General features: G+C 33.9%; 1 protein-coding gene across 1 annotated transcript in view; it reads right to left on the bottom strand.

The window, feature by feature from the left end:
- LOC145254524 (solute carrier family 23 member 2-like) overlaps positions 1-2,491 on the bottom strand; it is a 92,823-nt gene extending 90,332 nt beyond the window's left edge. The window contains exon 1 of the mRNA XM_080113051.1: positions 2,316-2,491. Coding sequence (XP_079969177.1) covers positions 2,316-2,491 — 176 coding nt within the window. The remainder of the gene's footprint in view (positions 1-2,315) is intronic.
- Positions 2,492-15,207: the final 12,716 nt, after the last annotated feature.

Genomic DNA, 15,207 nt, shown 5'->3' on the forward strand with positions numbered 1-15,207 from the left:
AATGGAGAATAAATTAAAAAAACGGAAGGCAGTGAGTAAATCGTCGTTGTAAAATGCTCTTATGGTTGTCAATTGGGTAAAGGAGATTTATTTGTATAAAAATTTCGTTACTTAATACGGGAATGAACGATGTGAAAAAAGGCAGAAAGTATTAACAATTATTTATTTGGATAATTTAAACGCGAAAAAAAAACAATTGGGATGCTGAAAACGTACATAGTAAAACAATACGTTTTATTGTCGCGTTGCTTATTTATTTGCAAATATGTTTTTTTAAATTCACGTTACAAATAAATAATCAACACAACAATAAAACATATTGTTTTACTGTGTACGTTTTCAGCGTCTCAATTTTTATTCGCGTTTAAATTATCCAAATAAACAATTGTTAATACTTTCTGCTTTTTTTTTACATCGTTCATTTTCGTATTTCGTTATGTGTTTATGTTTATGTACGCATGCGCAACCAGAAGTTGCAAACAGGATGTTGGGTTACAACACCCGTTACAAGGTCTTCTGAGTTTTATAATTATATAGATATATATAAATATATATATATTTAGTATTTCTTTAAAACAGTAATCTATGTAAATGCGTGTTTCGGAGTCCTACCCTTCTTAAGCGTATATATAGGGTATTAGACCTGGAGCTTAAAAGGCAAAGTTTATTTTAATATATCAATATTTTAAAAGAACAGTGCTCATAGTACTGTAGATATATAATAAGCTCAATAGGCATATTTATCCTAGAGCTATATGAATATTGAGTATTAATTATTCCCATAGCCAGAAAACAGGAAGTCGTGTCTCTTGTGAGCTGCGACATTATCTGGCTGTAGAAATAATTATATATTCTCTCACATTCTGAAGATTCTAATGTTGATAGCTCACTAGGTTAGTGTATCGTGATGGCATCGTCCTTAGGAGCATAAAATTCCTACTTGTGAGACATTGGCTTGGGTTATAGCTGGTTGCGTGCTCGTCTCCCATGTAAGAGGTTATTGTTTCAAATCCCCAGTTTGGATGTGTCTAACTGATGAGCCCAAAATGAGGGCGAAACTCGAGTCTGAGACTTCTAGTTTGTTGTTGGCTGTCATGGCTCTTGTGATCTGTGACATTGTTTGGCTGTGGAAATTATGTATGTATGTATATATATATATATGTGTGTGTGTGTGTGTGTGTGTGTGTGTGTGTGTGTTAATATTAGTGATGGGAGGATTCCAATAGTTTTCCAATAGATTCCGATACAAATACTGTTTCTCTACTAAATTGTTATTGTATTCTGTCTAATATCAGTTGAAGATTTTTTTTTGTTGAAACAAATCAAATAAAAAAAAGATAATTAAAGGAATCGTTTTGGGCATCGGAAAATAGGCACAGATTTTTCTGATTCCAATACCCCAAAAAGTTCCTTTTTTATTTCAATTCCTGATTCCAATTTCGATCAATCATCCCACTTATTAAATTTTTAAATTCAAAACCTTAATGAACTATGAAAACAGGAGCCATACTTTTATAAGAGCGGCCTTTTGTGCTCCAGAACTTATTTAAATACATAGTCACGACCGTTTACAATGCATATTTACTTGGAATTCAATAACGTATCTCTGCTTCTGACGCACGTCAATGACAATAAAGTAAATTATCAGTTAAGTCTTTGCGATTGGGACATGATCAGAAGTGGAAATAAATTTAAGAAAAATGTACCCTTCGTTTAGGGTCCATAGCCAACAGGAGAAAACGTGCCGATTATATACGGCTAGTAGGCAGTAACCCACTGAGGAAATGGCAAGTGTTCTTGTCCTGTGCACTTAAATTTGAGACGAGGACATCTAGTCATATTCTGTAACATAGCGCAGACGCACGTATGCAAATGCCTGCAAAATGATGTAGGGAAAAAAAAAGGAGATTACGTTATAGCCGGGAAGCATCTTCGAGATCACGTTAGATGCGTAGATAGCGTTCGAGATCAAGTGGGTGACGTCACGACCGTTACAATGAGGAAATAAATGTTGTCGTACAACAAAAAAGGCGAGCTTATGTTCTTTTCTTTTTTTTTGTCTGCTTTACGACTGAGGCTACAACGTATTGGTTTTCGGACAATGTTACAATTCAAATAATTTCCCTTTTTTTCATATTATTTATATGTACTGGGACTTATACTTGAGTTTTGGAGGCGTACATTACAAGCGTTTTCACGAGTATCACTATCAGCGTTTCATGAGACCTCTTTACGCTACTGCTAGTTGGGAGGGTGATAGTAAAAGAACTAATTAATCGTGTTAATTCTTAGAAGACGTTAAAATATCAACTCACCTGACTCCAAAGTTACTCTGCAAGACGGTTCCAAGTCCGCTCAGTAGCAATGTTGTTGAAAAGATCCTTACCCGTATTGGATCATTGGGTTCCATACACAAAACATCAGACAAAATAGCCGAAACGCCCATAACAGAAGTGAGAGCTGGCAAAATATTCTGTAATTGAAGAGCCATGCATATAAAGAAAAATTTTTTTTTTTCAAAATTACAGTGGACCTAAATAGGATTGCCTCTCAAAAATCCATATTTGATTCCGGCAAGCCAATCCGTCAAGTAAATTTCCAGTATATGATATTGAAAAATATCCAATTGACTTTGCTAATTATTAGGACTATGACAAGAGAATATTCTTTTCATCATTTTGACTCTCGTTAATATCTTATGTTTTTAGATAAAGTGATGTGGTTGTGTCTAACTTTGTCGGATATATACTCGAGAGTATTTACTACTAATTACTACCCGGTATCTAATAATACTTGTAGGGGCAAACGCGGCGTGAAATTCACTGTTTTTTATAACATGTATTTTTAAAATAGCGCCGCCATACTTATTCAGTTCCTTTGATATAGATGCATTATGACTATGTTTTAAGAATTTCATGCAAATACACACGCAAACACACACACACAAACACACACACACACACACACACACACACACACACACACACACACACACACACACACACACACACACACAGCTACACACACACTGGCCTGATAAAAAAAAAATCTTCAGAATTACTTAAAAGCATTCCCTGGAAGACAAAGCTATAACAAATACAGGTAGCAGCGTCTATTCTTAAAAAGACCCTCAGATATAAATTTAAATCATAATGGAATCAAGTGCTGTTTCAAGGGGAAGTTAGCTCCCTTGATCTCTTTAAACTAACAAGTAAAAAAAAAAAAGACAGAGAGAGAGATACAGGGTGCTTCTTTTAGAGGCGGCGAACTTTAAATTGACAACTATTTTCTTTAATTGCAGATTTAGTAACTATCGGTTATTTTAAGTTCAGTTTTGTTTGGTAATTCATTATGAAGAAACTGACACCAGACCAGCGTTGGCAAATTGCAAATGATATATGAACAATTTACCATGAGAAGCATTTGATGAATGAATAATTTCACAAAATAAACCCGGTATGGCCAATGATGGAGTACTGTTGCCACATCTGTGCCGGAGCTGCTAGAAGCCGCTTATCCTACCTTGATAGAGTTCAAAACAGACTTCGTAGCTTAGTGGGGGATGCCCTTTTCTCCTCCTTGCAACCTCTTTCCCACAAAAGACACATTGCCAGCCTGTCTGCTTTACCGATATTTCCATGGCAAGTGCTCGTCTGAGCTTCAATCTATGGTCCCCCTCCCCGCACCAAACTTTCATGAAACACACTCGTCTAGCCAGAACCATTACCAATGGTTTCCCATCTGTGCCTAAACCTAAATGTAGATTCCATGAGCGGAGCTTCTTTCTTAGAACTGCACGCCTGTGGAACTCTCTTCTGTTGGCCTGCTTCTTAGCTGACTACAATCTGATTGTCTCTAAGTCCTACGTGAACAAGTTCTTGATGAACTGTCCCCCTTCTGGTTAGAATGGCTAAAAATGACACTTTTGTGCTTATTAAAAAAAAAATTGATGCCTTGGATTTTTATAAAACTTTTTGAAAAATTGTAACTGACTTCTATATAATTTTGTTTGTCTATACTTCGCGATAACTCTTGGGTATGCCTCAGTGGCACATTTACAGCTAATAAAAACACTCCATTTTTTGGGACTATTTTACCATATTTATCCAAAATTTTCTGTGTATGTTTATTTAGCAGTTTTGCATGGTGCTGAACTCAAATTTTATTATGTTAAGGCCTTGGGGACTTTTGGGGCTAAATGGGAGGGGGGAGGCAAATGATGGACTTAGTAATTTCTTCTTTTTTTTTTTGCATGGTGCAGAACACAAGAATTCAAATTTACATATGTTAAGGCCTAAAACTGCACCATTTATTAATTTTCACCAGGATTTGACATGCCCTGGGAACTTTTGGAGCTAAATTGGGGGAGGGGGAGTTAATGCTGAACTTAGTCATTTTTTTAATGCCTTGTTCACTGTGGACTCAGAGGCGACCATGCATGCTACACTTGTGTTTTAATTGATATTCCAAATGAACAAGTCGCTCTGCCCCGAGAAATATAAATATCTTGAAATTTTGACACGCGGTCACCATTGAATAAACAGAAATGAAAGAGAAGATTGGGAGAGGAAGATCTAGTGAAAACTAATTAAAAAAAAAAAATTACATAGAAGAAACATAATAAAATAGAAGAAATACTTATATATTTTCCATACTAGCAGGACCCGTGAAAATTAAATAAAACGAGATGTTTATTCATTTATTTATTTGCGAACTATTATCCTCGTCTTTTAGTTGTTGTTTCACGATGTTTCAGGCAACTATATCTCTGGCCTTCGTCAGGTGGTTACTGCGATGGGATAGGAACTCTTAATCTCCTAATTGCATCCTCAGTAATTACTGCCTTCCATAGTTGTTGTCGTCTCACCACGTTTTTAGCCAACTAAGCCTCTGCCCAGCTTTTGGGTAGGATTGAAACTGCAATCTTCAGACAATGCTAACCTGGAACCTTAGAGATTCAACGTCTCTATTCACTGTGCCACGAGCCCCGAAGGGCGATCAAAGTGTGATTTTTTTTTTTTTTTTTGGTCTTATAAATCCACGTTTATTTATTATCTGATCTTCCATTATCAGGTCAGTACAGAATGGTATATATTATTTATAATTAATTGTGAATATTTACTGAGATGAGTATTAGTTATTCATTTATTTATTGCGGACTGCTATCCTCATCCTTCAGTGGTTTCATGACGTTTCCAGGTTAGCATTGTCTGGAGATAGCGGTTTCCATCCTACCTGGAAGCCGCCCAGAGGCTTAGTTAGCCAAAACGTGGTGAGACGACAACAACTATGGATGGCTGAGGATACAGTTAAGAAATTCGGAGTTCCTATCCCATTGCCGTAAAGCATTACCGTACATATTCACACTTTTTAATATATACATATTCCCATAATGTTATGACCAGTACATAGTGCCACAGCAAAGCCGGGCGGAATTGCTAGTATATCTATAAAAGTGAAAATGCCTGCGTATGTGTGTCTGTATGTGTACATTTCCCTTGCAAACTACTCTGTCAATTTTCAGTCTACAGACTCGAGATTTGACATAAGGGGTATTGAGATTTGGGAAAATTATTTTGACCGGTTTTCGGCCAGAAATTTGGCTGTCAAGAGATCAAAGTTCAACGATTTGATCTTTGAAAATTCTACCGAACTCCTCTGCTAATTTTGGGTCTAAACATTTGAAATTGTAGATGTAGGTTACTTGGACATGGATCAAACTTTTTAATTTGATTTGAGATCAAAAATAATAAATGTAAGGGGTTAAAATTGGGTCAAAATTAAAAAAAATTTGACCTCTGCGATCTCTGCCAAATTACTCAGTAAATTATTGGTTTAAACATTTGAAATTTTGCATAAAGTGTATTCAGACATAGGCCAAGCTTTTTAATCGTTTTTTTGGCCGAAAATTTGGCTTCCAAGAAGTCAAAATTCAAAAGATTTAGCCTTTGCGGTCTTTAGCAAACTATTCAGCCAATTTTTGGTCTAAACATTTGAAATTTTACATAAAGGGTATTCAGACATGCAGCAAGATTTTTAATCAGTTTTTCGGCGAAAATTTGCCTGCCAAAAGCTCAAAGTTAAAAGAGTTGACCTTTGAAGACTCTACCAAACTCCTCCGCCGATTTTTGGTTAAACACTTGAAATTTTAGATGTAGGTTACCTGGATATGAGTCAAACGTTTTAATCTCTATATGCATATGCACATAAAATTATGAACAAACAGTACATAGGGTCCGAGCAAAGCCGGGCTGAACTGCTAGTATATACGAAATCTGAACAAATTAAAATATTTTATTTAAGCGTATTATACGACCGGGCAAAGTCAAACGCACCCCACGTCGCCCGCTAGTTATCTATATAACAGATGAAAGAACTTCTTGCGTATATAATTAGTTATTGATATATCTAAACAAGTGCTTATAAATATACTGGCGTTTTATAAGCAGGCATCATTAAATAAATAGAAATTGAAGAGAGGATTTGCAAAAGAAATCCTGCTAAAGACATGAAAATTAATTGAAAACAACTTACATAGTAGCAACACGGTAAAGGGAATAAATACCTAGACAATGTCCTTAGTAAGATACTGTTGACCCTTCATAGTCTGGACAAAATCACTTTAGTATAAGCTGCTAATTCACCTATGTGTTAAAACAACGGAAAAAGGGCCTGACGGTTGATGTTATGTTCTTAATCATGTGGCGAAGCTCACAGATAGAGTATGTTATTGTTATTATATCTTTTTTTAATTACTAAACAACAAATGGGGTTTATAAGGATGGAATGTTCTTACCTGTAGGGCAAGACTAATCATTAAAAAGAAAGGCGGACGGTCTGTGACATTATATTGTAGTTTTTCTTGTTCGATTCTTTTTCTTTCTTCTTTCGAAATTTCTCCTTCCGAAGATCGGATATTGTCCAGTGCGTATTTATTATTTGGAATTGTTTCAAAGGTTGGATCCATTGATTTTCTTGATTCTCTGATCTTCGGTTTACTATTATGAACTTCGAATGAAGCTTTTTGCAGCAAACAAGATGAGAATGTCCACCGGACACGACGAAATGAAAAACAGATCAAGAAACAATAGTATTCAATAGTATTCTTTAAACTCAGGTAAATCTTTTTATTATTATTATTATTATTATTATTATTATTATTATTACTACTACTACTACTACTACTTAATGGCAGATAACGCTTGTTGAAACGTCTGAAATGGAGTCTTCAAGGCGTAAAACGATACGGATATCTTAGGACATTGAATAAATTGAACGGGTTTTAGGCACATCTAATTGATAAAGAAAGTCGCTCTAGGGTTTTGCGTTTTTTCCTCTCTAAGTTAAATATAGAACTTTATATAAAATAAAATAATAAACGTGACATTTTAGTTAATTATTGAAAAACCGGAACTCGCTTAGATTGATAAATAGGTGACATCGACAAAAATTTATTCCGTAAACGTGTCAAGGTCAGCTAATAATGAAATACATACTCTATCTCTACTATCATATAAAAGCAACTTTATCCCTGTGTGTGTTAGTTAGTTCGTTCCCTGTGGACTCGAAAACGGCTGGGCCGATTTTTTATGAAATTTTAAACGAAGGTACTTCATGTGTCTGGCAGTGTTCTTGGATAGGTCTTGTATTGGAATGTCTTTGATAAGTATCGATAATATATAATCGAAATAATCCGATAAAAGAAGGAATAGTCGATTTTGACCTTACACAGCCTAACACCACAAGTGCATTTGAGAAGTTTTCTGGTTGATTTTCTACATATAATCAACAGTAGGTGCTTGGATATGACAGGGGCGCGTTGAAAAGAATGTTTTTTGTTTAAAACACAATTGCGCTACGATAGTTGACGTTTTCATTTTAAACTTAAATTTAAGCCATTATCACCGCACAAGCAGTAAGTTCGGGCATATAAAATCGACAGGAGGCTCTTTGATATGACGGGAGCGCATTCGAAATCAATGTTTCTGTTTAGAGCACAATTGAAACATACTGCTTGACTTTTGCATTTATAACTTTAATTTAAGCCATTATATGAAAAATAAGTTTATAGAATCAACAGTAGGTTCTCTACAGACCAATGTAAACTACAATGTACTGTGGACTAAGTCACTGCGGAGAATCATATGAAGCTTCCTCCGGGTGCACCGCGACTAGATCAGGCAATCAATCGATTTGATTGAATGAGCGATTTCACCGATTCTGATAATAAAAATATGGGAGCGTGAAACATTCATTGATCGTCATTCAATTCCGGGCAACGTCAGGGCTACCTGCTAATAGATATCTAATTATGCTTACGAGCAACTCCTTGAAGATTCAAGTATAAATCCTAGTACTAAGAAATACGACGAGAAAGATAGATAGGGTGAAATATTGGATTCCTTCCACTCACCCCCAGTTTGATGCAAGTGGCCACCGTCCCGATGGTCCTACCCACTACATATCCTTGTTTACATTTAGCATATAACTTTTTTGACAAGTTAGATCTAAATAGCATTTAAGATTAAAAAGTTTGATTTTGATTAGCCTAATTTTTGCTATTGTTATACCATGTTATTGGCACTATAATAAGGTACTTTGCTAAAGCTTATTTTTTTTAAAACTATGTCATCTCGCCCGGGCGACAGGTAATATAAAAACTTTTCAAAAATTATGATCGGAAAATCAAAATCAATAACACGGTAACTCATAGTTTTTTATTAAAGAATATAAAAATGCCGTGTCTATTACAACTAAAATATTATGCTTCAGAATTTGTGTTATTTGGATTATTCGAACTAATGTTTTTATCTTGGATGTTATTCTCACAAAACCTTCGGCCGTTTTAATCTCCGAACTTCTTCAAGTGTTACTTATCAAACTTCGAATTCTGTACGCAATTCTGAATGGAACATGTTATTTAATCAACGTGGGTAGCTTACTGTCGTTACTATTTTTTCCTCATTCATGACAGGGTCAAAATTTAAATTCTTAATTGTATTTTTAGTATTACCAACAGAACTATCAAGTTCTTTATATCTTTAAATATATATTCACGGTGTTTAGTTTGGTTGTTTTGTAGAAAAAAATTTTTTGTGTCTGACTGCGGGACATTATTGAATTTTGCAACGGTAAAGAAAAAAACACCATAAATATTTTGTGCATTTCAGTCAGGAAGCCAATATCTTCAAACAGCCTGATTTAGTAGCACTTAGTAGCAATATTTTTCCCAATTCTGCTACAATTGTCGATTCTGTTTTAAATTCCCGATTTCGATACAATTACCGATACCCATTACTATTCTTATAAAATTTCTGGATATTTAGCTACAGTGATATCATTTTCCGGATTACCGTAAAAGCAATCTAATTTACGCATATACGTTTTCAAACATAAATGTACATTGTGGGGATATCTATAGATTTTAATTTTAGTAATGGCTTAAATTCATATACAATAGTTTGATTACAGAAGTTCTCCCTGTACCAAAGTACTGTAGGTTTGCAAGAACAGATGACACATAAAAATTTATTATGCCTAAACTATTAGCCACTATCTTATCTAATTTTAGAATGATATTTTAGACACATTTAGTCGTTATAATAAAATCCTACATTTCATCTAGGAGAAACATCATCACAATCACAACCACCTTTAATGGAAGTAGTTCCTATTTTCACATCTAAATATCAAGTCCTCCTACCGCTCCCAGTGACCACCGTGCGGAATTCTGCACTTTCGACAGATATGAGGTTTGACCTTTCGTAACTGGATCATAAACTCATAGACAAACGTAATCTTTCCGTTTTCAGATTAAAAAATAATAAAGTATCCCTATTATACTTCCACTCTTTCTGATTGGCTGAGCTCTGACCATTTCTATATTCCAGATTAACTATATTCGCATGCTAACCGAACGCTAATATACCCATTCAAATATGGCGTCGTAATTATATCTCCTTTGCCTTCTGGGTAAATTGCTGCGTTCATTTTCTTACAATTTACGGCGTCATTTTGTATTTGCTCTCTGTCTCCCTCCTTATCTCTCTCTGTATATTATCTTCCCAACACACTCTCTCTCTTTCTGTGTCTGTCTGTCTGTCTGTCTCTCTCTCTCTCTCTTGCTCTCTCTCTTTTTCTGTCTATCTCCCTCTCACGTTTTAGATTTCTTTTTATGCCAAAGAAAACACATTCTACAGTGATTCCGAAGAAAAAACAACAAACATTTATTTTCTCCTCTCTCCCCCCCTCTCTCTCTCTCTCTCTCTCTCTCACTCGCTCGCTCGCTTTGTACATTTGTTCCAGTAATTATATTTTTACAAAGATATTTACGTTTTTTTTAATGTACTTTATTTAAATATATTTTATTTAAAACTGCGCAATCTATTACGATTGTCACCGATTTAAAAATAAATGTTTCTGCAATATCATCTACTAGATTTGCACTTAATATGTTGTTTGAATGTAATGCTTTTATTATATGTGAAATATTCACAATTTAAAACTGTTAAACTATTTTTATAGTTAACTATATTTTATGCTTATTTTTTCATACTTTTTATAATAAAAATATATAAAAATACGTAAACGTTTTTATCAATTGATTTTTTTATTATTTCATCGCATATCTTTTCAAATAAGAATGATTATTTAAGTTAATTTTATGTATTTTATCAAACTGTTTAGATTTTTTTAAATATATTTCTTTACTGAAACATAAAAAGAAAAACATGAATGTGTCACATTATTTTTACAGTTTTAACAGTTTTGAAAAGGGGAATGTGCAACAGAAATAGTTTAAAAATTATTAAATTGTGAATATTTCACTTATGTTAAAAAAACATTCAATTCTAGCAACATAATACGTACGAATCCAGTAGATTATATTGCCGAAACATTTATTTTTGAATCAGCGATGGTTGTAATAGATTCCGGACTGATTCTCGAGATAGTGCACGTTAACTTTGGGAGTGGGGGTAAATTTGTACATCCATAAAAAAATTTCTTTAGAATGACGACTTTTGCATGTTTTCGACTTATTCAGAAAATCTCATTCAAATTTTGCGGAGACAAGTACTTATAGAGATATAAAGACCTGTACTATGCACTGTAATTCACTGGCTACCAGGTTTTTACGCACGCGTGATAAACAAATCTACTCTTTCCTACCGACACTGCCCCTCCCCATTTTTTTAGCATTTGCGGGTGGGTATGCTGACAACGATTATCACAGTTATATTTGGGGGAAATATTTCCCCACCCTCCACCCGAAAAACGGCGTTTTCCACTCCAAAAGTCATGAGGATGTTGGGGGTGTCTACTCCCAACGCCGTTCTTAAGATGGGGAGATTAATAGTGTCTATTCGGAAAGCCGTTCTTAGGAAGTTTGGGATGTCTATTTCAAACGCCGTTTTTAATATGAAAATACTCAAAGAAGTGACGTGAAAAAAGTCGCAATTGTTTTGTTTTACACGTTACAAAAAGGCAAGATGAAACTGGAATTTACTTTAATGCTATTAGTGGAAGAATTGAAAACAAGGGGAAGACTTGAACAACAAACGGAAACAGCTAAGGCTGCTACTACTGATTTCGATCACTCTAAACATCCCATAAACAGTGAGAATCCCTAACTTCTAAAATTTCTATTTTTACTTTCTATTATTATTCTAATGGGCCATTTTTCGTAATTTTATTAATTTATAGTTATTTACGCAATCCTTTGATTGCTATTTTTTAAAAATCAAATTGTTCTTGCATGTTATCGCCCCAAACCAGCATAAATCGTCAGTGAAAGCCAAAATGTTTCATTTCGGCTACGGCCGTCAGTGTCCGCAATTGTTCAGGGACTTTTAACTCTTATTTCTCTCTCTCTCTCTATCTCTCTCTCTCTCTCATTCTCTCTCATTATATATATTAAAGTTCAATTCAAATTTTTTGAAAACACATGTTCTTTTGTTTTCTTATAAAAGAAGATGACCGACTTGTAACAACGAGGGGATGGAATTTCTTTTCCCCAAACACCAGGTTTATCATGTACAAAATCAAATTTTTGTTGGTAACATCAAATGAAAACAACGTCTGATGAGTTGGCGAGAACAGGAAATTTTTATGAACACATAAAATCATGAAATTGCCATCCCATTAACGAAACGGCTGTAATGAAGAAATCCAATATGAAATAAACAAAAGTTACAAAAAAGAAAAATGCAAGTCATTGAATTTCAACAAAGTTTTGTACTATGTAATATATATATATATATATATATAGAGAGAGAGAGAGAGAGAGCGAGAGAGAGAGAGAAAGAGAGAGAAACACACAATAGACTACCCGTAACCCATTTGGTTAGTATATGTTATAGCTAGCTATGGAACAGTGAGTATACAGAATTAATGTATAAACACGCAAAAATTTAATGCACGAAAATAAACGTGGTGACCTGAGAAATAAATGTGTGATTTCGCACGCGCGCCCCCAAAAATTGAATGCACATGCGCACGAAAACAAACGCTGGGGAAATCTATTGAACTAAAGCTCAATTAATAAATATTTGTTTTCCTAAGGATTTTTTTTTTCAATATATTTGATAACACAAAATACATGCCAAAACATACTTCGATATGTTTTAAAGAAGTTTTCTTATTAACTTAAATGTGAAATAAACTGAACAACTTCAATTTAGCTACCAGCAAAAACAATACAAAATATATTGGATAATAACATCATTGTCCTTAGATTAAATGAAAAAGCCTTTATATAAGAGGAGTGTAATTCGTTAAAAAATTGAAAACAAAACTAAAAGAGTGCATTGTACATGTCCACCCTTGTTTTGCATGTGTGTGTATTTTAAAGCTTTAAAAATACCAGGAAATAATGATTAACTGATTAAGTAATATTTAACAGTGAGACCTTTTCAAAGGAAATCTTTTTTAAAAAAAATGAAAGGTCAACCCCAAACGCACGTTTTGAAGAGTTTCGACGCATTTTTAAAATGTTTGGAATTTATGACCCAACCGTCACCCATTTCTCATTTCTGTCCCCACTTCCGCCATTGAACTTTAAGAAAGTGCTTATGATTACATGTCTCGCTACGTCGCCAAGAAGTGGAATCTCATTTTACGTAAAATTTATATAGGAAATGTTAAATTACAATTATCTAACAAAAGATGCTTCTTTTATATTATCTTTAACACACACCTCTAAACACCCGGGCAATGCCAGGCACACAGGCTCGTTGTATTTAAAAGCCGTTGAATAGCATTCGCCAAGAAAAAGTAGATTTTGATTTCTTTGTAGGGTTAGGTAGCAAAAGAAAAAACAAATATTTTTTAAGTATGTAAATTGATAAAGTAATTTTTTTACATTAGAAAATATAGTGCTTTGTTTTTTTGTTTTGTTTTTTAAACAATTGAAACTTGCAATAAAAATACAAATAACATAATCGCAAATAAATTTTGGAAACGAAAAACGTAGTTTGTTTTTAAAATCAAGTTCTAGCTTTAATCACGCACAACTTGGGTAAAGATAATATTTTTTTAAATATGTATGTGCACCTGAACAATTGACCCCCTTACAATTTTTTTATTTCGTCTTTTTTTCAACTATTTCAACGAATTATCGAACACTCAGCTACCAGTAATAAATTTTTTTTAAAAAATAAATATTTATAGATTTGATAGGAGATTCAGGTTCACATACAACGTTCTAGTAAATCGATCTGCCATTTTCATAACTGATTTACTGCCCCGACTTGACGTTGGCTACTTCAGCCTCCCCCACCCCGCCATTATTATTATTTTGCTTTGTTTTCTTCTTTTTTTTTTCAACTTTGCACTTTGAGAAAAGTTTGGTCTGCTCCTCCCTTCCGTCATTATTTTTTATTTAATCTACTCGTTGGCTCTTGACGGTTAAGATGAAAAATGTTCAAAATAAAATTATTTAAAAATTATATTGCCTTTTATTGTCTTGAAAAACATTTTTTAAGTGATGAATGAAAAATAAAAATCAAGAAGCCTCCAGAGCAGTGCTGTAAAAACTAATTAAAATTAAGGAAGCTCTACTAAAAGCACTATTGAAGCCAAGTTTCTACTACCCCCTCAAAGAGAAAATATTTTTTAAGTAGCGCCTGAAAAAAAAAATCGCCAGAATCTACAGGAGCGCTACTAAAAGCAGTAAATATGGTTATAAATATGATTATACTTATATATTGTATATTTATATTTAAATCAGTTTTTTAACTCAACGGAGGTTAAATTGCATTTATTTGTAACACAAACACGTTAAAATAAGTTAAAACAAAACTGTAGCGCTGACCTCGTATATGCTTTGAATAGCAGCAATGGCTTTTAATATCGGACGTAAGACAGGGCGGCCATGAAATAGATCAGCAGAAGAATGTTTTGAAACTGGAAGTCACAAACCGCATGGACAATTTGAACGCCCAAGCAAGACGATTTTAGTTTTATAATTTTATAATAGCTAGCTAGCTAGCTAGCTTGATAGATAGATAAATAGATAGTATCATAAGGGATATGAATCCCGTTATAGAAGCGTTGATTTCATTTTAATAAAATAAAATACGAGCATCAGATGCGCAACACAATCTTACGAAAATAAACATATATTGCGTTGTTATTTTACTTTCAAACGACCTCATGCGTATTTTATTTTATTCAAATAAAATCAGCGCTTCTATAACGGAACTCACACCCCTGATATTAATCTCGCGTACCTCAGGCACCGGCATTTAAAAATACAGCCGCTGAGAGACATCACGTGGATCTTTACTTACTCACTTTTCTTTCGCCAACTTTACAACATGGCAGAAAAAAAGAAAAAAAGAAAGAAAGAAATGTACAACATACTAAGGATGGACTTTGACTCTGAAATATATTTAAATTATGAATTTTAAACAAGTAAAATATTTTTTTTATTTTCGTAATATTGCGTTGTGATTTGGCTTTCATGCTCACCTGATCCGTATTTTATTTTAGATAGATTGTATATTTATATTAAAATCAGTTATTTTTTACTCCACGGGGTTAAATTACATTTATTCGTGAGGAAAATACGTTAAAACAAAAACAAAATTGTTGACCTTGTGTATGCTTTGAATAGCAGCAGTGGCTTTTAATATCGTACTTAAGACAGGGCGGCCATGGAACAGGTAAGCAGACGAATTTTTTAAACTGGAAGTCATAAACCGGATG

The sequence above is a fragment of the Euprymna scolopes genome, chromosome 30 (assembly GCF_053919585.1).
Source record: "Euprymna scolopes isolate OS-2025 chromosome 30, ASM5391958v1, whole genome shotgun sequence".
Lineage (NCBI taxonomy): Eukaryota > Metazoa > Mollusca > Cephalopoda > Sepiida > Sepiolidae > Euprymna > Euprymna scolopes.